The 26,136-nt window shown below is 40.5% G+C and overlaps 1 protein-coding gene and 1 long non-coding RNA gene across 3 annotated transcripts in view; one reads left to right on the top strand and one right to left on the bottom strand.

Annotated features, from left to right (window-relative positions):
• The window catches only part of RAB3C (RAB3C, member RAS oncogene family), a 131,116-nt gene extending 111,291 nt beyond the window's left edge, over window positions 1-19,825 (bottom strand). The window contains exons 1-2 of one of the 2 annotated variants that reach the window (XM_075019802.1): window positions 19,802-19,825; window positions 9,799-10,026 (exon numbers count right to left, since the gene is read on the bottom strand). In XM_075019802.1, the coding sequence (XP_074875903.1) occupies window positions 9,799-10,026; window positions 19,802-19,825 (252 nt within the window). Of the gene's footprint in view, window positions 1-9,798; window positions 10,027-17,290; window positions 17,330-19,801 lie in introns of those variants that run through there. The other variant, XM_075019801.1, reaches the window with a different exon arrangement.
• A 316-nt stretch (window positions 19,826-20,141) lies between these two features.
• Window positions 20,142-25,615, top strand: LOC142027060 (uncharacterized). Its single transcript, XR_012648994.1, has 3 exons — window positions 20,142-20,236; window positions 21,357-21,536; window positions 23,678-25,615. It is a non-coding gene; the product is annotated as an uncharacterized LOC142027060 (long non-coding RNA).
• Window positions 25,616-26,136: the final 521 nt, after the last annotated feature.

Genomic DNA, 26,136 nt, shown 5'->3' with positions numbered 1-26,136 from the left:
ATTGTCCATAATGTGTTAGCTACTACAAACATTATCCTGAGGTGACACAGAGCCCTTTACGGTCTGGCTTCTTACAAAATGCACTTAAGCTTCCTTCCAGAACATAATGCAAATTGGGTAGCATTAAATAAAAATGAGTTGCTTTTGTGTGACCCCAATCCTTCCTCAGTCACTTGTGCCCCTCTCAACCCAGCATAATTTCAGAATGACTTCAAGCTCTTCTAACACAGCACAGGGAAACAGCTTGCACAGAGCAGCAGGAGAAGGCAAAAGTGAGATTTAAATACTGTTTCTACCTCCCCTTTCCATGGTATTTACATTATGGCTCCTGTCCAAGGCTCTGGTACTCTGATTTCAAAGCAACAAATGCACAGCAAGAGTGCAACATTTTGCTCTAATCTACAACACAAATCTCATTGAAATGCAGCAAAGAGCCTGTATGGGCTTTTTTTTTTTTTTTTTTTTTTTTTTTTTTTTTTTTTTTTGTAGATTCACTGCAGCTGTATAGATGTCTTAAATGTGCCGCTAAAATGGTTCACAGGACCCGGCAGCACAGCTAATTTCACTTTAAGGAATGCTGTCAACGTTAATTCCATTTTAGAAATAGACTTGTTCTTGCTTCTTAAAATGATAGCTTAGTAAATATAAGTTGCGTCTCACAGTTTAAAGTATACTGTCAGATTTCTCTGGATTTTACTGAGCCTGAACAATTAAAATAGGCTATTTGTTTTTCACATTAGCCAAACATTATTTTTCTTGCTTCAGACCCCTATCACAGAAAAATCGTTCCATGCCCTTTTTGCTTCCCATCCTGACTCCTCACTTTGAGCAAAATCAAAGATCTTGCTATTCAGGTACACAGCTATGAAAGACACTTCTATCTTCCCTTCCCCTTTCTCATCAGCAGTTTTTAAGGAGCCTATGTAGCATCTATATGATGCTTGCACACATGTGAGTGCTGGTCCATGACAGTTCTTCCACTGGTATATGTTTCCCTACATGGAAAAAGCTGGTGATTCGCAGATCATGATGTGGAAGGCAAAAGCAGCTGAAATAATGTTATACTGGACTCCCTGGTCACAGGTTAGGGAGAGCTGCAATTACTTTAGGTCTGGCAGGATGATGATTTTTTGGCCTAAACAATAGCAGGATGCGTTTCCCAGGAGTCTGATAAAGAAAACTGCTTAAGACACACTGCAGAAAAGTGTTCTAGAAAGTGTCTTAAACTAGAACTAGCTCAGTTTCTCTTAAAGAATCCCCACGAAAATTTCCATTTAAACAGCGAGATAAGCTTTATTTAGTATTTTAATTATGCTAAATGCCACCTTCTCTTTCCAATTAATCTTTGCCTTTGAATGCAGATGTATCATTTCACTGATAACAGGAGTCTTTGTCAGAGAATGTTTAAAGTCCAGCTATGATATATATAGTGCTAAGCTGGTCACAGGGGCATGATTTCTGTGCTGCAAACAAAGCTATACAGCAAAATTGTTGAAGTAGGCAATGGGGGGTTTTGTAAAGTATAGAACTTTGTAGAAGAGTAAAAACTTTGACCTAATATTACAGAAGGCTTTCACATAACCATTGGGATATTGGGGAAAATAGTGGAATTTAAAGCTAGTTGCAGTTGCAGGACTGACATTCACCTCAAGTTTCTTCTCCAAACTACCTCAGGCCAGGAGTATGCAACCACTTTGCTGTGTATGAGTAAGAGCAAGCACATGGGATCAAGCCACAGGGCTCTTTAGCCAGGGAGCTGAAGTGATAGGCACCATCCTTTTTTGAGTTGGGTTTAAAGCCAATGTTTGAAAACCTCAAGACATGTACTTTTTATAGCAATAAAATTGTAATGTCACATCAATATTTGAATAACCAGTGCTACTTTTTAAATAAAAGCATATCAATTTTCAAAGTGCTATCACTGGCTAATGTGGCCAATCTCACAAAGTGTACAACTTGTGCTCTGCACTGAAGTCTGTCTGAACTGAGTATGTCTTTTACATTTCCAAGATCTTCTTTGGCACTGAAGACTGGGCCCTGGTTCTATACAAGTAATACATCTAGTGGTTTACAAGATGCATATTGTTTATAATGGATGCATCTATATTTTACATGCAGAATAGGTCCCAAGGTAGCATTTCTTGCAAAAAGTTTTACAGAGTTCAGTTTTGTCTTTTCCAGTAAAGGACTGCAGTATCACATCTGTTACCACTTTTGCAGTGTGATTTGCAAGAAAATAATAAAAGCTATCACATGCAGTATTTGTAACCGTTTCTGAGTTTTTACACTATTTATGGTGCCCTGTCTCATAAACTCTTGGTCCCACTCTCACTTAGACTCTTTGGTGCTTTCTTTCTCATCATGCCTCATTGTATGAGCAATTGCAGTCAAACTTCAAATAGCAGCACCCATATTATCATCTCAGTCTCTGCTTATATTTCCTTCTGCTCTGATGCCTTTAAACTTTAAGCTATATAAACTACATTATGTATACACTATTTAGGTTATATAAACTACTAGTATCTACTAAAGTTTAGAGAAAAGGCAAGCTGTCTTGTCTGCTTTTTAGGTAAGCAGTTTTCTTTCCCCCAACGAGTATCTTCTTTAGCCATCTCCCCTTCCCACCTGTTCATTCCCACTTGACTGGCTAAAAGTGAATTATTTCACTATTTTTTTCTTGCCTACTTACTTAAAACAATGGAAACTTGAGCTGAATTGGATCCATGGGTGCACCTTTAATATCAACAGAAGAACAGGTACAAGAAACAGAATACAGATTAAACAGGGCAAGGTAAAGAGAGCACTAAGAATCCCTGAATTAAGGAAAACATACAACTTCTGGATGTAACTAAGATCCCCAAGCTACACAAAGATTAAAATCTCCTGGCAGTTCTCTGACTAAGACCTGAACACACAGTACTCTCTGTACTATAATGGGCTTTCCCTTGGCTGTGCAGATCTTGAATATTTGTTGTTGAAGACTCCAGGTGCTACAAAAAACAGGGGGAAAAATAAAACCAATTATGGAAAAACAATGATTAATGAATCATTTCCAGTATTTCTGAGAAATAAAGTATACCAAATATGACTTGCACATAATTGGAAGAGCTCTCAGTGAAGATGTAAGAAGCACTGCATGAAATAATACAGCAGTATGAAAATAGGATCCTACCTGAAAACTTCCAGGTAAATATTATTCATGGCTCTTCAAAGATATGTATTGTGTAGAAATAAACAAAGGAGAAGGAAGGAAAAAATTTAGGCTAACTATATCCAGCAACAACTGGGATAACATTCAGCTGTCGGAGGGCAGCTTAAACCAAAGCAAAAACTGTCCAGAATTTCACCTTGTTTCAGCTAACAGGGAAAGTCCAGAAAGAATTTGCATTCTGGCCATCATGACTACATTCCGCACTAACCATCTTTTCCCAGGTATGGTTACTTTTTTGAGCCTTCTGACACAACAACATTTGTGAACACATTGTATCGCTTATCACCACAGAAGACAGGTCAGCCTAACCCAAGGCTGGCTGGAGCTGCTGCCCTTTCAGGCCACACCTACAATAGCACATTAAATTGAGCCAGGAAGCATTTCAAGGCTATGGAATTTGTCTATATCGTGAAACTGCCAGCATGTTTTCTGGCACGGTTTTGACCCAGGCTTGCTAGCACTCTGCCAAACAGTTCCTGGGCAAGGTTTAGGACTTAGCACAGGACAGAGACCTTTCCCAATACAAAATCTGGATGTGTCCCTCCTCTCTCAGAAACTAAGAGTTTAAACATATGGACAAAAGCTATTCCATGCCAGCTGGACTCAGTGCGACAGGACAGTCTTGGTATGTTTAATTTACTAGTATGAATGGGTCCAGAGAAATCCCAAACCCCTGCAGTTCTCAGCTTTCTATATCGCTGTCTTCAAATCACTTGTTGCCTGACACACATTTGGTTTTCATGCTGAGATGAGGAAATTTTGTTTTCAATATTAGATTTACTACCGTTATGTAAAAGGGCTGTGTATTTAAAGCAGCAGCTACACATTCTCACCAGCACCTGAGAAAGGAATCAAAAATAAACTTTGATGTGGCTATCATACCAATGAAAAATACTCAGTTGAGTCAGATGTGGCAAAATCAGGCCCTGAAATTCCTGTGATGAAACATTTGCTACATTTGCTATCTGCTATCTCCACACGCTACTCTTAAGTCCCCTTCTACTGCTTCAGCTTTCACCACCTTTCTTCTGAACCAGTGTATTTAGTGATTCTTGCACTGATGCTATAGCCTTAGTCACTGTTACAGGATATTTCTGCAATATTGCACTGCCACCACACTTGCAAGTTACTGTAGGACACCCCTTAAAGACTCCAATATCAAGGCAATTTTCCTTCATACTGGTACGCCCACAGACCCTTCTAGCACGCACACACACACACACACACACAAAAAATTATTCTCATTTTAAACGAACCCCTTTTTACTGCTGTCCTAGTTTCAGCTGGGATAGAGTTAATTGCCTTCCTAGTAGCTGGTAAGGTGTTGAGTTCAGTATGCAAAGAATGTTGATAACACTGATGTTTTCAGTTGTTGCTAAGTAGTGTTTAGACTAAAGTCAAGGATTTTTCAGCTTCTCATCCCCAGCCAGTGAGAAAGCTGGAGGGGCACAAGAAGTTGGCACAGGACACAACCAGGGCACCTGAACCAAACTGCTCAACAGGGTATTCCATACCATGGGACGTCCCATCTAGTTTAGGAACTGGGAAGTGGGGGCAGGGAATCATCGCTCGGGGACTGGCTGGGTGTTGGTCGGCGGGTGGTAAGCAATTGCACTGCGCATCATTTGTACATTACAATCCTTTTATTATTACTGTTGTCATTTTATTAGTGTTATCATTTTCATTATTAGTTTCTTCTTTTCTGTTCTATTAAACCGTTCTTATCTCAACCCACGAGTTTTAATTCTTTTCCCTGTTTTCTCCCTCATCACACTGGGTGGTGAGGGGAGTGAGTGAGTGGCTGCGTGGTGCTTAGTTGCTGGCTGGGGTTAAACCACAACAACTGCTAAAGCACTGTTAGGGAGCTTGTAGAGAAAAAAATCAGGTGCCTAAAATTTATTGATTTTCTTTTTTTTAACAGCTACTGTAGCTTTAATTATTGAATGATGCCATTGGATTTCCTCATTCAGCTCATAAAACCTAGTTCTCACTTAGTCCCTAAGCCCCTATGACAATTTATAGAAAACAGTTGATGTGGAGACAGCAACATTTTGTGTATCAAATGAAACTGTCACACACAGTTCTAGGAAGGATATGCTGATGGCAGCAGCTCTTACACTGTCTTCTCTAGAAGGATATCTTTTATTTTTGTGTGATCATTATACCTAGTCCATGAAGTCTATGCCTAATTCCAGGGAAAAGCTGTCTAAGCAGCAAAAGGCAGTGCAGTGCTCTTATTTCATATTTGCATCAATGTGCGGCAATCTGATAGAAACTATGCAAGTATTGCCGTATGAATGCAGTTAGAACATTTTTGTGTAATAAACAGATCAGAGAGGGAAAACTTGATGCGTTATTCCTCAAACAAAATTTGTACTGAAATCAGTTAGAAAACACTGAGAGTTCTTACCAAGTAAATTTTAAACAGTCAGTTAAACAAATTTGACCCGTCTTTGCAAATCTTATTCTGTTTTCTACGAATCAATATCTGCGCTTTATTTTTCCCTTCCCCCCCCATTCAATGATTTATTTTGACAAATGTTAGCTAACAAATTCTACTGTCCAAATTAGCCTATATTTTCTCCATAAGCTCTAGCAGCCTGTTATTTCTATTAAACCATTGACAGAGTTTACAAAAGTAATGCAATCCTTTATGGCATCACAGCAACAGGGTATACGGAATGTAGTGATTTATACAGTGAATACAGTGACAGATTTATAAGGTTAAACTTAATTTTATTTTCTGATTTGCACCCCTGAGCTTTTAATAATTTTCTTTAGTGTGTATTTTTGTCAGAATTACTATTGACAAGCCTTTTTTTTTTTAAATTCAATGTAATCTGAAATCTAGCAGTTTGAAACCAAAAGGACCTTATACCCTTCCAGTCCCATCCCTTTAGTATTACTAGCTCAAACCAAATGGAGGAAAAACATATTGCTGTTTATTATTTTACACTGTAAACATCCCAAAGCCCTCTGATGGACTTGTATACTATGCACCTATGTGCAGCATACAGACACAATTCCTTTCCAAAATTTCTTATAGTTTCTGTTGAGAAATCAATACCTTTTTATGTAAAATGCCTTTTTTATGGATTTCTCTCCTTTAAAAGGTAAAAACCCTCTTAATATGCTGTTTTGGTAATGTCCATACAAGGGTTGTCACTTTTATAACTTGCTGTGAAACAAAATTTCAGGGCCAGCTTGTGGTCCTATGACAAGATAATGTGCTATCACTAATGAATATAGCACTTGAACTCTGAATGTCTCTCAATTCCAGTAAGAAATATTGTGGAAAGAAGGTGTTTGGCTCAGAAGGCAAAAAAACCCAAATGCTACAGGCTCTTTCTGACTAGATGAAAAAGATATAGGGGTAAATACTAGAGAAAGCCCCATCCTCCCCACTTGAACAATGAAAGAAGACAATTCAATTCAGGTCCTTTGAATCCATGAATAAGACACCATTGCCTCAAAGCAAGAAAAAACCGCAAACAAACAAAAGACCTGCAGGGCATCCCAGTGTGTAAAACATCACCTACTTCAACCTGTTAACTCTTGCTAGTTCATCTGTGATAATCCCACAGTGAATTTTATTAAGAAATAATGACTGCTCCCTTGAGTGCCCACGCTGACTTTCAAATAAACTTCCACTGTTCGCTGGTAACTGTATGAGAACCTTATTCTGAGGAAATCAGCCTTTCAAGCTCCAACATGCTTCAAGTTGAACACAAAGTATCATGCTGAAAGGGCTATTAAACACAAAGTTTAAATGTCTACCCAAGAAGAATATGTACAAAATTGTAACTGGATAAATGTTGGATTAACTGTGTCTCTAGCTCGGGAATTTTAGTGACTTAACAGCATTACTATTTACACATTTCTGCATCTTACTGCCAGGCAAGGACAGCAGAGCAGCAGCATTCCGTGTATTTCTTCACTGCAGTACATGGCAAAGTAATTCAGTTCTTATCTGTAAGATAAGATACATATAAATGTGTGTCATTCAGAACACATTTTAAAGTTGCACTTCCAGTTTCTTCTGACTATTCAAACCTGTGAGGTTTTCAGAACATTTTTTTTCATATATGCTGAATGTCATTTATCACATGATGTCACCGAATATTTTGCCAGTGCTTTTGAAGGAAGTGTTATAACCTCATACATGTTTCTACTCAGAATTAACATCAAATCACACTCACTATGATTCATTCAATTTTATATTTTCTGTAGTATAAATGGTCTTTCATAAATGCAGTTGGAAATGGAAATGGATATTGCAGGAGTACTATTCATTTTAGAAAGACATTTGCATAATCAAAGAAGAGGAATAAAATAATATAATATAGACAGATGTTACTGCATATTAGGAACAAACAATACAGCTTACAAGATGCAGTAATAGTGCTCTGTTTCAGATTTTGTGCACTGGAATAGCTTTCTGAGATACTTAACTGATTTTATTTAAGGTCCTAGAGGTACAACAGTCAACTGATTTACTAGCAAGCGTAACTTCAACACAATGCTCCAATGCAGAATACTCCATCTAAAAAGTGCAAACAGTAATAGTGAGCTGTTGCAATTTTACTTAGTTTGGCAATAACGAGGCCTTTTGAGAACTGGCATTAAAATTTTAATGGGAAAAAAAAACCCCAACCAAGATGCAGTGCTGCCTGGGGTAAAAAGCTTTAGCATGAAAGTAAGATCTGAAGTCCTGTCTCTAACCCTACATCCTGGAAGGTGATTTTAGGAAGGTCTTTTCCATGTTCTGAGCCTCTGTTCCTTCTTCCTTAAGGGACACAGAGTCCCCGTGTTTATTTCACTCTCTTCGATTGCAAGTTTTTTTCAGGCAAGGACTGTCAGAGTCTGTTTGGACTCTGCATGTTATTGTCATGCAAGAACAACAAAATGTCCATTTTGCGAGAACTGGAAGTTTATTCCAGCTGGCAAGATTACAGCTGCTACATCCTCTCTATGCCATGGAGAGCCCTGAACACATTTAGATTAATGGACTGCTTTGAGCCAAGCACATATTTGTAGTTGCTGTGGAGAGGCATTATGAGAAATATACTGGTGTCAAACTAATCACATTAATACAACATTGTAAACTAATGTTGCTGCTTTTGCTAGGAGAAACATGAACAATAAAATCTATTATAGATACTTGGTGATTAAAAGAAGAACTGTGTAAAGACTATAATGTGAACACAATTTTATTGCTCTATTACAAAAAAAATAATAAGGTAATATCAATGTGAATTACCATGTGATCTCCAGCATTAAAGTACTACAATGAAACTAGCGAGATATTGCAGTGAAAGCATGCACATGACATACAATTATCTAGTATGCAGCACTGTCATATTCATAATAGCAAGAATCTAAGCTTAAAGAGGGAGAGAAGTTGAGAGGCAAAGAGTCTGTGTACCCATTCCTAGAGGGCACAGAACAAGAAATTATTTGAGATATCAAGGGCTGAAGCCTGCCTAAAAAGATATGAATGAGATATAGCCCAGGAAACTCTGGGAAAATCACCTTTGTGCCATATAAAAAAAAAATATTCAATTCATCTGCTGTTCAAAACATGTTAGATTAACTGGTCATATTTGATCCAAGGTTTCCTGAGATTTAATGGCTACCCATCATTAAATAAGTTTTTAAATTACTTGTATTCATGCACAAAAAAAGTAAATCTTGGTTAATAAGGCTGTTATGAATATCTCAGAAAGGAAACATTGCTCAAAATCTTCAAGCACTGAAGGAAGACAGCAAAGACATGAAGCTTTAACTCCAGGCCCCACATTGTTAAATGTTCTGCTATCCCTGCCCCACCCCCCCACCCCCTCCCCCTTTAAGTGAGTATCACCCTATCATCCAAGAATTAGGAGATGTGAGCATGAGAGTCTCCTGCATAAATAAGTTTTGGCTATTCTTTCTTTCTGAGGAAAGTTTGCTGAAAAAAACACCTATTCACTGGCATCCCACTTTCCTACATTTGACATCTTTCTACCATCTCTAAGGTGTAGGCAAGGGATGAGGGGTTTTGTACACTTGGGCAACACAGCTGTTACACTCTCTTGCCACACATTTTCTTCCTCAGCAGAAGGAAGATGTTTCAGGTGTTCAGGATGACAAACATAACAAACAGAGCAAAATATTATGCCTTCTGTTATGCATCCACTATCATAGGTCCTAAAAGAATTTATGTTTGTGGGAAGAAACCAGATCCTAACTGGTTCTTTTTAATAAAGTGTAATAACTTTCAATAGCCTGTATATCGCACAGTTGTTTATATGTCACTGCACAGATATCAATATGTTTCAACCTCTGTTATTTCTTAATGGAATTTAATGCAGAATATATACTCTGCTGTATTTCAATACCTTAAAAATATTGTCTATACTCTATTATTCAAGACAGAAAAATGATGCAGGAAATAATTAACTGCTTTTTCATTACTATGCCATACATATATATATATATATATGTATAAAGGTTATGACATTCAGTGCAAACCTACAGTAGATTAAATGCTATCTATCAAACTGCTACAGCTTGCTTAGTTCATAGAATTATTATTTTTGGCTTACCCAAATCTGTAGCTTAATTCTTTTTTCATTTTTGAAAACCGTTTTTACTTTGAAATCGATCCCGACTGTGCTTACAAATGCAGATGTAAAGGAATCATCAGCATATCGGAACAAAAAGGAGGTTTTCCCAACACTGCTGTTGCCGATAATGAGCAGTTTGAACATGTAATCAAAGTTCTGGTCAGATGTATCTTTCTGGCCATATCTGGAATCTTGAGCAGATGCCATCTGTAATTCAAAATAAAAAGAAACAGTTTATTGTCTCTTGTATCATATAAAATTGGAAACATGTATATTTTATTGGAGTTTTTAATACCAGATATGAATGAACTCAAGAAGAAGTTCACAGAGGTTTACTTCTTTTTTATGATTCTTGTATCCCTGGTAATAGTCCTGATTGCAAAAGAAGTTGTAAACATCACTGGTGACTGGTACCAAAAAAAAAAAAAATTCTAAAAATCCAGGACAGTTCTTGAGTGTATCATTTAAAAGATCCACACTCAGAAAATGTGAAGAATGAAATAGGCAGTGAAAATATAAACAAAGATGCTTCACTTGTACAGAAGGAAATAAGAGAAAAATGCTGATTGTGACATAGAAGGTATATTCCCAAGCAAAAGCTTAGTATGTTTTACATCTGATAAAATTTTTAAACCATTTATTTTATTGTAAATATGCTGTTGTCATTTGTAATGCCTATAACCTTAAGCAAAACATTTTGGCTTTACCAGCTTTCAGTTATCATACCATTAAATAATGAGTTGGGTATATACCTCTTGTTTTTTTCTAGTTCTAGTCTATTCTATACTTTTGGAATTTGCAATGTTAATGCATCATCATAAGTGGCAGTTGTCAATATTTTCAAATTTGAGTCCTTAAAATACAGATTCTAATCCATATAAAACTCCTGAATAAGCACAGATTACTGAATACTGCTAAATAGCAAGCTTATTTTGCTCTAGGGACTTCAAAGATCATGGTTTCCATTTATAAAAAGCATACTTTTGGTTTTCAGGAGAGTTGCAGAGTTTAACTTGAAAACCCAATCAAAATTGTAGCTGGCATGCTCAAAAAAACAGATGGCAAAAATAAAGAACATAGAACTAGGTAGTGTTTCACCTCACACGATTTTTAAGTAAAAAATCCCAAGTATTTTGGGAGCCTGACAGGATTTTAAATTCTTGGAGTTTGGCAATAGTAAGGGCAACACTTTTGTGCATCTGATTTCAGACAGAAAGATAGACATCATATCCTAATATAAAGGTTTATGGAAAAGCAGCTCACGTCAAAGCTTTCTAAGTTAGACATCTCAGAGTGCATTTGGGCAATCAGACAGGACAACTGGAACCAGGGTGAGGGCTATACATTAACCTACCTTCTCAGCAGAATTTCAATTACTGTATAAATTTTCTGAGCTAATTCTGCTGCCTCATAGTACAAATATGAGTATGCCAGCTTCTTTGGGTTACTGAAGAGGCATATAGAAGTGGGGACAAAAATTCCTGAAGAAGACAATGGAAGTAGCAAGCTTTTGAGAAAAAATTCGGTGTAAGATATATATTTCATAAATAATGCAGTAGGGAGCATTTGATTTTGGAATTACCCTTTTATTTGGTAGTGATTGAAGTTCTTGATTAAATGCAGTCTTGGGTACCTATGTGCTTGCTCCCTGACTGTCTGCATTGGCCTTAATATTCATTTACTTCTTTCACAGACAAGCAACAAGGAAGTTTTAGAACAAAAACCTAAATATTACCAACCATACACAGCACTAATCTTTCATCTTTCTGATTTCTATAGCAAAAGACAGACACAAATCCTGTCCACCTTCACTACTCTCCCTTATTGTAAAAATATTTGGGAATATTTTGCTTAGAACATTGAGATAAAGAAAATCAAATGCTGTTTATACCAGTCTGATCACAACTGGCTATAAAAAAGTAAAAAGGATGCTGATGTTGTGTACAGTTTGCAACAACAAGTCAATAAAGTCCAGCAGACAAAAGACTGTGCAGTGTCTGGGGATGCCAGTGTGTAATCTGCACACTTTCCCCAGCAGCCTGACCAGCCTTTCTGGCTCCTCTCTGTAATGCAACAGATGAAACCAGTAGTTACCACTTCTAGCAGGAAGAATAGTAATTTTCTTTCTTGATTTTATCTCCTAGGAAGCCTTCCATGTATCTTCTTCAACTTGCCTAAGGTTTAGAAAAAGGGGTTTTAATTTTAGTTTAATTCTCTGCCCTCAGTCCTATGTGCCTTACAATTCATCCCCCTGTACTTTAATGCCTAACACTTCAGAAACAGTACGATTCAATTAACAGAGGAATCAGAAGACCTGGATTCTAATAATAGTCTTGCTAAATCTTGTACATTATGTATCCTTCTTGAGTAAGAACATGTTTCCTATGGATGGTTTTAAATACAGACTTTTCCCACAAAGAAATTTCAGTGCTCCTCTAAATTGATGTGTTTATGTACATTACCTATGCAATGGTTTCCTTAAAATTTCTTAAAAAATAACAGATACCCCCACACACCATCTTCACTGTGCCTTGAACTCATGGATTCATACTTGCAGTACCATAGGCAGAATTATGGGCAAGTTGAACACAGAATTGCAGTCAGCTTTTATTTCAGGGGTAGGAGTATGTCTGCCTATTATAGGATGCAAAAGTCATAGGAAAGGCATAGCAAAGGACTAGTTTCTCCACCTCCCACCTGTGGAATCATGAGATGATTAGTGAAGTATTGATAATAATTCAAACTTTTTGGAGAAACTAACTTTAGCCTAGAGAGCCAGTCTCCCTAGACTACTGATAGTGATCCTTTCTCATGTGCAAAACCCAAGTGAGTTTTAGAAAATTACTGGTGCCTGCACTACTCTGAAGAAACATCAGACTCAATACAGGCACTGAGGCTTTGCTATTACTTACCAAACTCACTCATTCTGTACTAAGCACAGAGAAAGGTTTTGCAGAGTACAATTCATATCACCTACATCAGGCTTCCACTCTAAATGATCCTCTAGAGGAGTCTCTATTTTTCTGCTGACTACAAGGGAAACCTAGATGCTTGGTCCTCTTGAACTTTGTGAATATGTCCACAGTGCTTCTCTTTCTTAAATGCAAGCTGCTGACTTCAGGTAAGTATGGGATGAACCATAGTCCACTTCCTGATATATTAATATCTCAGTTCAATCCTAATAGGACTTGTCCCTACTATGGAAGCACTTGGTAAAGAAATATGAAGAAGTTAGTGCTGGTGTTACATTCCTCCTTTGGAAACGATGCTGGAAATAATCACCAGGAATGCCATGTTCAGACCTGTAATTAAGTACTACATACATGGACAAGAACAAAATAAACACGCCAACCTCGCTAATGTTATGATCGTTTGCTTCCAAGAAAGCAAAAATCTTACCTTGATTTTGACAAAGTTCTCTTCTCAAATGATTAAATGGGTATATTAAACAAGCATCACTTTCAGCAAAACAGATTGAGTTTTATCTTCAGTAAAATTTTGTCCTTATTTAGTAAAATTGAAGACCGAATGCACAAGGCTATTTTCATTAGCATATTGCATCATTGCTTTTTTGTAGAATGAGTCCCTATTCAGACCCCTACACCCATCAGGATTTTAGCAACAAAGGCAGTCTCAGCCCACCTCCTAGAGGACTCAGGACAGACTTGAGAGTCCAGTGGGAAATGTATGCTCAAGACAACGATCAGAAGACCTATAGTCAGGAGGTCTCACATGCCTGCTCCTTACCAAAATTAGGAGAAGGTATGTCCCCAGCTCACATATGTTCCAAGGACAAAAAAGGATGGCTTTGTATGCTTCCCTGCTTGCAGCACATCTTTAAACTCCTTAAATGCGGATTATTTATGGGCATAGGCAAGTCTAACCATTAAGCAGAGTTTTCTATATCAGACCCAGGTATTTTTCAAGTCTATGTTCAGCTGTTTCCTTGATCTCAAAAGAACAGGGCAGGGTTGCGAACAAATGTCTGATAAAGCATGTGTTTACCTGCCACCCTCATGATAATAACAAAAAACTTAGCTGTGTTACTCTTTATGGCCTTAGAGGACCTCATTCTTTGACAGAATTAATTTGAACAGCTTTCTCACTTAAGCAGAGCAGCATGCCATGAACTCCCTGGCCTGCACATCACTTCAGTTTGTACTTACATATGCACTGTACTCTGGATGCCTAATGCAGGATGAATTGCCCCTTGAAAATATGATGCATAAGGCAAGAAAAGCTGGGATTGAAAATACTGAGGTTCATTCCTTTGTGCCTTTTGCAAATACATTGTTTTCTTCTAAAAACTGTATTAATAGGCATGTCTTAAAAGGAAAAGATTGATAGGAAGCCCAGGGAAAATGCTTTATTTCTATCTACAGTAAGGATAGATAGACACTGATTAGCTAATTTACAGTTGTTTCAAAGAGCAACACTCCTTTTCTATATACAGTGTAGAATTAAATACATTTCCATTGCTTTCTAAAAAGAAACTGACTTTAGTCATTTTAGTAAAAAGACAGAGTTCCCTGCACATGCAGCTTTTTGTGAGGTGATCTTTTTGGTTTTTGTAAAATATAGACAAACATAATCAATGGATATTGAAGCAATGGAATACAACAGGAAAATTCAATGTTTGTAACTCAGCGGATGGTATGCACCACAAGTGTCTTTAATATGGAGATCAAGTGTCATCATCAGAGTTGTCAAAATGTTAGCAAGATTCTTATGTAAGAACACTGTGATAATATAACCCAGTCATGAAGAAATGAATTATTTTTTAGGTAAAATACCAGACCAATAATCTAGAGATTGGATTTTATTCCTAACACTTTTGGAGGTATCCTATGACTTTTGTTTTCCTTTTTTCTATATCTTGGGTAAGCTGCTTAACTTCTCTTACTTTTGGTGTGCTCTCAATGAATATACAAATATCTACAGATGCAGACCACAGCCAGCTCTCACAAATCCTTATCATCTAATTTTTAATTGACCAATTAATAAGACTTAACAGAGTTCAGTGGACAAGGCACCAGCCACTTATTTGGAATTTACAGATTGACAGCCATCTGCAGAGCACAGCTTGTGAACCAATGTACTTTGCAGCATCAGGAGAAGCTTATCTGCTTCAAGGTATTATGAGGTTAGATTCATGAATATGTGTAAGCATATTAAAACCCAGTTTGAAAGGTGTAGTTAGAAATGCAAGTTTTATTATAAGCAGCATACTGAAATGCCAAGTTGGGGAATATTGGGAAGATACAGAGAGGTGAGAGTCTAAAACATTTTAAAGAAGCTCTACTTGCTTCATATCAGCAGAAGTAGCATGAACATGGCCACACTGCTTGCAGCTGCCCAGGACAGCAGAACACAAGGTGCAGTAAATAGTGGTTCTGGCAAGGCTCTAGCATATGGATTCTGGTGAACCTACTTGTGGTGAGCTAGAGCATTAGCCCTCATTTGTCTGTCTTTACCTAGGTTTACCTTCTCCATGAAAAGGGTAGCTTAAGAAACATATTTCCAATTCCCACTCTGGGTAGTATGACAAAATCCCCTTCTCTGAATAGTGGCAGAACTGGAGATAAAGTCCTAAGTGGGTTAGTCTAACACAGGATGTCATGAAGCCACCAAAATAGTGCAGCTTTGAAAACAAAAAAAAATACAAGCTGTGTCAGTCCAGGTACTCCAGTAGAAATAAATTAATAAATCTGGATTTACCAGGGGTAAGAAAGAGAATGAAGAGTAGATGGCTACCGCCCTTTGCCATTTGCCCTATTTAGTGCAGCACTAAGGGTCATGAGACTTGTAAAGACTGTGCAGATTCTCATTTGCCAGAGCAGCTGCATCAGGCCAAGAGACAAAGTGAAATACTAATGCCACTAAGGCACCAGTGAGATGCCATTAGTAACAATTCTGGTCAAGCATGCTTATGAAAGCTGAGTTAAAACTGGAAAGTACAGAAAAAGGTTATTAGGAAGACCAGAAGAATGAAGAGCTTATCTTATGAGAGAAATCTAAAAAAAAAAAAAAAGTAAGCAAAACATGAACTTTTTTTTCTCTAGATAATAATCTGGAGTGAACATGAGGGAATGAGAACTATTTAGACTGATGTATACTGGAGCAGACACTGAACATTAAGGAGTGAGTATAAACTAGCCCTGAGTGCCTCAGAGCTGGAGATTAGAAAGTATCTAACCAGCGAGGGAACGAACTTCCACAATACACTTCCAAAAAGGGGTAGTGACAGAAAGAGGACTACTGACTCCAAATGCAGCTGGATCAATTAACAAACAGGTGTATAAGTTGCTCTGTGGCCTCAGTGGCTTGGCACACTCTTCTACTCCAGTGCTTCTAATTTGAACCAAGACTGACATACCTAATAATTTTGCTGAGTGATAGGAGATGAATTGCCATGCTAACTCCTGTGTCTAATAGCTTTGATTTGGTTTTTTTTCATCATAATTTTATAATAACCTCTTAAATATGGGAAAGCAGCCTTTTGCTTGCTATTGCCCTTCTCCATTGTGTTTGGATGTGTCTGTTATAAACCTATTTTTTCTGGGCATAACCGTTGCCAGTGACAACAGGATATGAAAAGCTAAGAAGAAAATGTTCTCATTTATTTCCTTAGCAAAGCAGATTATTTACAGGTTATTTACCACTTTCTAGTTTTGCCTCACCTCTATGGTGTTAGTCACCTTTGAAATGATCTAATGCCCTGGCAAGTAGAAGAGACGGTCTCTAGAGATCTAGCATTTTCTACACACTGCAACCATTAATGCCCATATGCTCTGACAAACACTAAGAACAGGGTATCCAAACTACATTCCCACTTTTTTATTTTGGCAATGTGCAGGTATGTGGAAAATTTGCATGCTACAGTCAGGTAAGGACTGAAACTTGAAGCAAGTGAATCAGTGTATGAATCACTGAGAATTTCCTATTGAATCTTCACTTTTGAAAGTATCATGAAAGCCTTAAGGGAGACTACTGAGAGATATGCAGACATTTCAACTAATTCAGACCAATTCTTAAAAGAATGTGCAGAAACCATACAGACTTCTATGTGTCACAGGAGAGTCCATTGCTTTTGACTTCTAAACCAAAGCCCTCTCCATGGCCACAAGCACTACTAAGACTTATATCTCTTCTTTGAAAACATGGCTAGAAAAATGAGAAGTAGTCATAAACTCTGACCCAGATCCAATTATATCCAGCAGATGACAATAGCAAAGCTTTACACTAGGTAAATCCTTCTCTAGAAGGACTGTTTGGGCTGCCTTTCTGGTAAATGTTGGCCCTTCTTGTCTACAGAGAAATGGCATGAGCTTGAGATTGAAACAAAGAATTCATAAATATAGAAAGACAGTGCCACTGCACAGGGTCTTTTTCTCATCTTGATAAAATATTTTAACTTTTTAGTTTTCTTTTTTAATTATTGCTTGATGGAAATGGGAAAAAAAATGCTTACACTCGCCTCTGAGTTGTTTTTGTCATCATCAAAAGACATACACTTGATGACTCTTTCTGTTGCTCTTCAGTTCAGAGATGGTAGCTCTGTAACAGACTGTTCCATAAATTCGTTGTGTGCAAAGAAGCAACTACATTTGTTTCATGTAATAGGAAATCAGATAGCTAAAAAGATAAATCAAGCAATTAGTTCAGCCAGTCTAAACCACATTTGAACAAGGACCAACAATGCTAGCCTAATGTTGGAAAACGGAAAGACTCTTAAGAATAATAATCCACGACAGAATATTGTTTTACTGGAATCTTTAATAAGAATAATATTTGAGTATGCTGGGAATAGTGCAAGTAGAAGAAAGAAAAGAAACATGCAGAAACTACAAGTGAAAATCAAACCTCATCTGCCAGACTGCATTTTCACATCTTGGAAAAAAACCAGATGCTTGTGATTATGATTTTGGATGAGATATGCTTAAAAATAGACACTGTTTGACCATCTCACCAGCCTTGAAAAAGTGGAATTTGTAGGTTTTTTTATAACACTCTGCTGTCTCTTTTTATACTAAGGCTGTGATTTCTGCTGACTTTTATTCACTTATGTTTAACAATAATTCCGTTTGTACTGACAATCATATAAAAAAACAGGAAGCTGTTCTCTGATATGTGTCAAGCACATATATTTTTTTATATCTGGACTTCCATTTCTTTAGATTTTTTTTTTTAATGCTGTACCACCATTTTGTTTCCACACCTGGTTAACAACATCAGTGAATTCAACACATCAAAAATGTCAAATGCAATAGTGACCAATCTGTAGTTGTCATTCTTTACTAGCAAAATTTGCATTTAATTAAATGCTCTCCAAAGCCAATATATACTAAATGTGACTTCAGTATCTCAATAAGCACATGTAAATGAATGGCAAATACCACAGAAACATTTCCAACACATGCCCCTAGCATGCAGAACTAGACATTTTAAACAGCATCCTAATTATTGCTGTTCTCCAATCAGAAAAATGAAACACATTCTTACTGAAGAATGGTTTATTTCTAGTGCACCTCTTTGGTTGAAAGGTTTCAGCATGTGACTTCTGAGCAATTGCTCTGCAAAAGATTTATGAGATTATCAGTCCCTGTCCAAAGTCAAGTAAACCCAACTCCATGTCACTGCAAGATTTCAGACTTCTTTTTGAGTATGCATATAGAAGAGGATGCAGATCTTCCCTTCAGGCTGAAATTCTGTTACTGCCAGAGTAGATACCCAGCATGAAAAATATTAGCTAACAGAGCTGCAGTTCACAACTTAAATCACAGCAGACTGCTGTGAATGCTCTTTGTATAATGCATTGTATAAAATCAGCAGCATTGATTGGTACCAATCCACTGGTAACATGACCAATCTTCTATTAAAAAACAGTCATGCATTTGAGTGTATAGTCTGGGGCCCTCAGAGCTCCTGCAAGAGATTATGAAATAGGTCTTAATTAAAACTGAAGTACAGTTCACCAGCATACACTATTTTGAACCAACAACCTAGAAACTGCTAAAAACTCTGTGTAATGTAACTTGTCTCTGGATAGCATCTGTTTCTCCAGTGCTAAGGGGCATTATATTTTTCCATATATAAAAACTGCTGAAAAGGGGCCACCTCTTTGCTATCCCCAGTTCTAGCCATGAGCCATCTCTCCCTGGTGCAGACGGATAACTGCTCCTGGAATAAACAGGTGGAGACACCCTGCCAACTTCCTGCGCATCCAGGTAGGACCTCCTTACATCTTATCGCCTGACATCTGGCATCCATTCACTCCCAGGGGAGCTGCCACCAACGCTCAAAGGGCAGTATCTGTAACAGACCGTTCGGTTTGCCCCAATGCCACCCGAAACCCACCCGCGGCCACGGCGGCGGGGTGGCGGCCACCGCTGGGCCGTGCCGCCCAGCCTCCCACTCCGGCTGCCGCCCCGGCCCGGGGAGACGCGCTGCGCGGGGTACGGGGGGAGTCCCACCGCACGCCTGCCCCGCGACGGGCTGCGGTCGCCCCCCGCCCGCCGACACCGCCCTTCGGGTACCCCTCTCACCGCGACACGACCCCCCGTCTCCCCCCCGCCCCGCACCCCGGGCTCCCTCACACGCACCACGGGCCCCTCACGCATCCCGGCCCCCCCTTTCCCCGCAACCCAGGCCCCCCACACATGCACCCTGCCCCCCCCACACACGCACCCCGAGCCTCCCCACACGCACCCCGGCTCTCCCCCCACGCACTCCGGGCTCCCACACACGCACCCCGGGCACCCTCACACTCACGCACCCCGGGCCCCTCACGCAAGGGACGTCCTCACCCCATTCCTCCTCACAGCCCCCGGCCTGCCACCAGCGGGAGAGCCCGGCCCTGCGGCCCCGCCACGCCGCTGCTAGGGCGGAGGGGCTCCTGCCCCGTCCCGCGGGCTCCCGGCTCTCGGCCGCCCTGGCCCGCCGCCTCCTTCGCCGCTCGCTCGGCTCCGACGCGCGGACTAACCTGCATGGGCGCTTCGTGCCTCATCGCCGGGCGCGGCCCGCCGCTCGCTCCTCTGCCGCTCGCCCCTCGCTCGCGCACGCCAACTGCCACTGCCACTGCCGCCGCCGCCGCCGCCGCCGCCGCCCGCCCGGGCTCTGCCGACAAACCCGCGTCGCGATCAGCACCGGAGCTGTCCCCGCTCCTCCCCCGGCACCGCCCCTCCCTCCCGCGCACCCCCGGGAGCTGTAGTCCGCCTGCCCCGCTCCCCCGCGCCCGCCGCTGCCAGGGCAAGGGGGGAGGAAGGACTACAGCTCCCGGGATGCTCTGCGCCCGGCGGCCCGCCGCCGCGGAGGACGGGGCGGGCGGAGGCGGCGCAGCGAGCTCGGCGGAGGGGCGAGCGCGGCGCAGGGGCGAGCGCGGCGCTTTGCAAACTCGACCCGGGGCGGCGGATGGGCGGTGGGGCTGGGGGAAGGCTCGCCTGCGCGGGGCGCCCTGGCGGCGGGGGGGCGCGGGCGCGGTTTGCGGAAAGCAGGGAGGGAGCTGGCGGAGCCGGGCGCCGCCGGATGCGCTGCGCTCCGCGGCCCCGCCGGCCCGGCCCGGCCCGTGTGCCGGCAGCCACGGCGGAGCATCGCCGGGCCGGGGGAGCGAGAGCGGTGGCGGGCACGGCAGGCAGCGGCTCTGGCGTGGGCTGCGGGAGTCGCTCGGCGGACCGGGGGGGACGGGCACCGCTCGCCTGGCGCGGCGCTGCAGCGGGCCGCGCCTCAAGCGGGGCCGGCCGGGAAGGCCCCGCGCTGCGCTTCCATTTCACGTCCCTTCCACCCTGCTGCCGCCGCCGGGCCGGTCCCGCTCCGCCCCGCTCCGCTCCGCCGGCAGGGGGCGCTCGCACCAGCGGCCGCGGGCCTGAGAGGCGGGGCAGCGCCCGGCGGCCCGCGGGCAGCCCCGGGGCGGGCGTGCGGCCGCCGTGCTGCTCCGCTGACGGGGGGCCCGCGGTGCCCACCGCGCCTCGGTCCTTCTCCTGCCTCCCTCCTCGTTCCCGAGGAGGCCCTGAGGAACGTTCCCAGCCGGCCCTGGGGCTGAGCAAGGCTGAGCATCCTACGGCGTGGCGGCTGCTGGTTCATGTCCTTACTGTTGTGTAGTAACAGCCCCTGCCAGCACCGTGACTTCTCCTCCTTTTCGTCATATCCCGTTGTCCCTGCTTTCTCTTTCCTCCCTTGGATGTTCTCCGGCCTTTGACAAACAAAGCAGACGTGGGCGAGCACCGAGCTGAGGTGCTCTTCGACGGCGGCAGCCCCGCGTGCACGTGGTGTCGTTGCGCTCGTTCTTGATGACGGTATCGAGGTCTTCATGAGGGGGTGGCAGCAAAGCGCCAAAAAAGCACCATACCTTCTGTGCGTGTTCCCAACGCTGTTTTTTATTGTCCCAAGAAGCTGTTTTAAATGTCTGTCTCGGCACTTTTTTCATAACCCCATCCTCTACTGCAGAGTCCGTACTCATCTTGGTCCGTAGAGGGCAGGAAAAATGTATGAACAGTGTTTTATTCAGATTTAAGATTTGGCATGTTCTCCTCTACCAAAAGGGTGAAGATGAACCATGGGCGTGAGCAGCAAAGTTGACCCACTCTGGGGATGTCTGCCGAAGGTTTGAGAGCTGGACGTTGTCTGGGCAGAGAGGGAAGGGCAGGAGAAGGCGGGTGCAGTGGTTGAGGCAGCACGAAAACAGCAGTCTGCCTTGTGGACTACCCACTTCTACGTATGTGGTACGTGTTGCGTAAAGTAAGTCAGCCATAGGAGCTGTGACTTAGGCAAATTGTACAATAGAGACATGAATGTGGATAAAAGTCTATGTCAGAAGTAATTTCATTCTAGCTCTGCAGGTTTTTAATTTCATTTACAACTATTTAAACCTATGTCACTGTAACATGAAAATAGGAATTGAGTGGAGATTTTTTCAAAGACATGATGTATGCCATCAGCAGCTGATACTTCGTTCCTGCATGAAACACTGAATGTTAATCTTTCTGCCAATGAGGGCATGTAGACATCATGAATTTGATCAGCATTTTAGACCACCTGTATGTGTGCATGCATGCATAAGCATGCTGAGTTCATTTTTTTTTAATATATATGTGCATGTGATTTATTCTTGCTATTGATTTTAGGTGAACACGTACCAAAAAATCATGAGTAACAACCCATTTCCTTTGGAAAACAGGGCACATTATATTTGTTATCAATTGCAATTAGGGAAAAACAGAGAGATTCTTCCTCGTATTAAAGCGTTGGTTTATGGAGTTTTGTTTTTAAGAAAGTATTGTAAATTATTACACAATCATGAATATATTAAACTATAGCTTTCCATAAAACAGTTCTCATTTTGGAATGCCATTTTAAATCTTAGCTGAATAGATATTTGAAACAGTAGATTAAAGTGTTCAGGGAAACTTGATTATAGATTTTAGAAAGTAGATGCTCTGGATTTATTATTCTATTGAACCTTTAAAGTAGATTTACTGCTGCTACTGTATTAGAAATTACAAGACTTAAATTATGCTGGGTTCCCAAATTTATCCCAAGACAAAGATCCTCCACATCTTTTTATTATATTGGCCTTTACCTTAGCATTGAAGTTTCTAAGCAATCTCTCACCCAAAACCTCCACAGAGGGAACTATCAATAGAACATAAAGCAGGATTACTTTTTAAATTGTCATACATCTTTCTTTAAAGTATGGGATCATGTTTGTTTTTTTTTTACTAAAAATTTTTAAAGTAAACAGCATCTCTGTATAAACAGTGCTTTTCTGTTTGTTTAATTTTTAAAATGCTTAAAAATGCAAGAAGTAATGCTGAGATTTTGCTTTGTGTGTTGGCTGAAGAGACAATACTGGGTTTTTTTTAATTCCTCAGGTTTTGTTTATTATTTGTCTTCTGGCTTTTATTATCTGTCTTCTTCAGAGGGTTTTGAAGATGGTATGGGACAGAAATGGACCACAATTAAATAGTATAATGGTAGACACTACTAAGGTTTTATACCTCAAGAATCTTAGTCCAGTGGCATGCTGTGGCAATATTCCTGAATGCTCTTGTCTGCAGAGCATTGTTTTCACAGAGCAGGGACTTCTGTTCATTACCAATCAGTGGCTTACAATATGTTAATGTTTTTGGAATGTGGTGTACTTGAAGCTCTCTTTTGCACATAATTACTATGAACTAGCTATTTTCACCAGGTGCTAACATTCAAGGGACCCAGTTTAGTAAAACAGCTGATTCTTTTAACCAGGGATAGTAGAAAACCTGCAGAAGTAGTCATGAACATCAGTTCAGGTTTTCAGTTATATTGATTATGCTACTTCCTTTTAATTTGCTAACACTCACAGGAGTGAATTTTATTTTTTTTCCATACCAAATGCTGGATCATGGAATGCACAGAAAAAGTTAGTTATTATTTACTAATTTGGACTGAAGAAAAAAGGAGACATTTTCATTTTCCTTAGGTGATGGCAAGTAGTCATTCAAAAAACAAATGTCATCACAAAAGCTAACCTAGAATGAGCAGGCTGCCCATGAGGTAGCTAGTACAGTCCATCGAGCTTATCTAGATGTAGAACAGTGTTATTTTAGGATATTTTTCAATCCTTGTAAAACAGTTCAGGTTTTGCCCAAAACACTGATTTTACAGTACATAGAAGATAAACAGGAACTTTCAAGGCCACGTACTAAATATAAGAAAACTTCTATCAACAAAGGCACCGGGAAACAGCTGGTTTGTATACAACTGAGTTGTTTTGATGAATGAATTCTGGAATGATGGACACATTAACAAAGCTGTTTCTCAATTTTGCACTAGAAGTGTACATAAGTAAAAATAACATTAATGCAATGTAACTTTTATTTCACAGGTTCAAGGCATGTATTGGGAGCAAATATTTTCTGTGCTTTCAAAACTTTCAAAGCGTAGGCCATGCTATAAAATCAACACGTAAGATTCAGAAGTAGAAGAAGCCTAAGATAAGAAGAAGAATAATAAGGCAATGAGAGTTAATTATTGATCTTTGTTCCCCTCTTGTAGTTTTTCGATCAAAATACAAATCCTTTCAGGTTTTGATTTAAGAAAATAAAGGTTCTTGCTAGATACAAAATGCCAGCCATTTTGAAATATCTGTACATCTTGACAATGTTTTCTCTCATCTTCTCTTCCTTAATGTCAAATAGCTTCCTCTTTTCCTCTGACCTTTTAGAATGCAGTGTTTCTTTTACTCCTGCATGCCATTTGACTTATCCTGGGATTGGATATTGGATGCAGAGAAAAGAAAAAAAAAGAGAGTCACGAATCTTTCACTAAGCAATAAAGGTTGTTTCACCCTGACTCAGCCTGTCACGTTTGCAAGTCTGGCTGATGCTTGCAAAATGTAAATGTTGAGGTATGCCTTCTTTAGACTTTTCTTTAAAAAAAAAAAAAGTGGGGGATCTTTATATTTGAGTAGGTGAACAGGTAATGTAGAGAGCCAGAAAATGGTGATTAAAGAACTGAGGAATGTTTCATTCCAATGACAGTTGTAAACATTATTTCATCAAGAACGCAAGCATAAATTAACAAAATACAGTTCTGAAATGAAACTAGAAATTCTGTTGAGAGCAAATGTGGCACTGAAACAAGACAAGATCTGTCTCAAGCACAGATCTGAGATACACACCCATTGAAAAAATTCTGTGGGGACTTCTTGTCAGGCTAGAAGACAGATAAACTACGTAGAGTCTTGTCGTGGGATAAACCGTGGAATTTGTTATATTTGCAACAGATGAAGATGCTTCACTGTTGTATAGATGCTTTGTTTTGTGACCTAGCCAGATTCTGCAAGTCCTTAAAATCCCAACAGACAAGACTCACACGTCAGGCCACATGACAGCACGCTGCTGATGCATGAACTGGAGATGCCACAGTGGGGAATGAGAAAGCAGTGGCTAAAAGAGCAAGTCTGATGCTCATCACATGAGACTTGACAGGTCTGCATTACAATGAAAGACAAGTAAATGGTTCCTGTCACTGATCTTTTTTTTTTTTTTTGCTGATTCTCAGAATAGAAGATACTGTCGGTCTCTTCCCTGTTAAACTTTGCAACCACTAAAACCGTAACACAGAACTGAAATGCAGCTTTTCATTTTGTGGATAAGGGACCAGTGTAAATCACTATAGTTCTGCCGTTGATGGAAATGAGCACTGGGGTAATCTGTCTTTGCACTGTTGTTGCCATGGCTACTGGGTCACCGCACCAGATACGCCATCACATTTCCTGCATTCTCATATTCTACACACAATGGTTTCGTTGGCATACAGAAAAGAGAAAATTTGCATGGTGTTTTTCATTTTCTATTGCATAGCACACTGTCTTGTCTGCAGTAAGCTCACCCAGGTCTGTGGAGATCAAACAGGCATTTCATACATCTCCCTTTGAAGGCATCTCCCCTTGCTGTGTATCCTGAAGCTGAAGAAAAAAGCCTCCTACTCTTGACTCCAGTCACCACCTAGTCTGAGCACTGACACCGCTATGCTTCTGCATGTCCAGTGACCTCTGCAGGCAAGGGACAAACTGCCACCTGGAGCTGAAGATGGCAGTTTCCTAGCACAGTTTTTGGTACAAAGTGTAACTTTAAATATCTTAAAAATGTCTGATCAGCTGTTTCCCAAACAAGGGTTTTACACTCAGAGTCTGCATACCATTCAAGAGGAAGACCAGAGCAATGTATATTCATCATGATGGGCAGGCTATAAAGGTTATAGAAATTATGGAACTAAAACCTATGCTTGGAACTGTACATGTATCTGTGGAGATATTTAGTAGCAGTGTGTGCATCATCAAATTAAAATATGCACTTAAATTACAGTTTAAATGTATCGCTTATGTAATTCTTTTGCAACAAGCTTTCTATTCATGGTAAAATGGCATCATCCTAAGCTTTCTGTATGTTAGAAGAATGGTTCTTTTACTATACATGCATTTCTGTACCATTAATTACAAGATCCATCCTAGACAAGAGGAAGATCTGATGGGAGAAAAGAGCATGTATTGGTTTCTATCAAGCACAGAAATTCTTAAACATGAAAAACAAAATAGAGTTTTGTCAGATCTATGATATGACCACGTCACAGTTCTGGATGGTCACTGGATGACACTGATGGCTCAGTGCTGACAACAGCTCAGATCAATTGGATGACCTAGAGAGAGGGGTTCTGGCGCTACTGCTTTGGTAGGAATTTTGACACAGTTCCTCCTGTCGAATCATTTGTGCACTGCCAAAATAGTTGTTAAAACAGCATAGCAGCAAATGCTGTGTAATGAATTCAGCTGTATTAAGTTCT

This window comes from Buteo buteo, chromosome Z (assembly GCF_964188355.1).
Source record: "Buteo buteo chromosome Z, bButBut1.hap1.1, whole genome shotgun sequence".
Classification (NCBI taxonomy): Eukaryota; Metazoa; Chordata; class Aves; order Accipitriformes; family Accipitridae; genus Buteo; species Buteo buteo.
The sequence above is the reverse complement of the archived record's forward strand: the minus strand, read 5'-3'. Positions and strand labels throughout refer to the sequence as shown.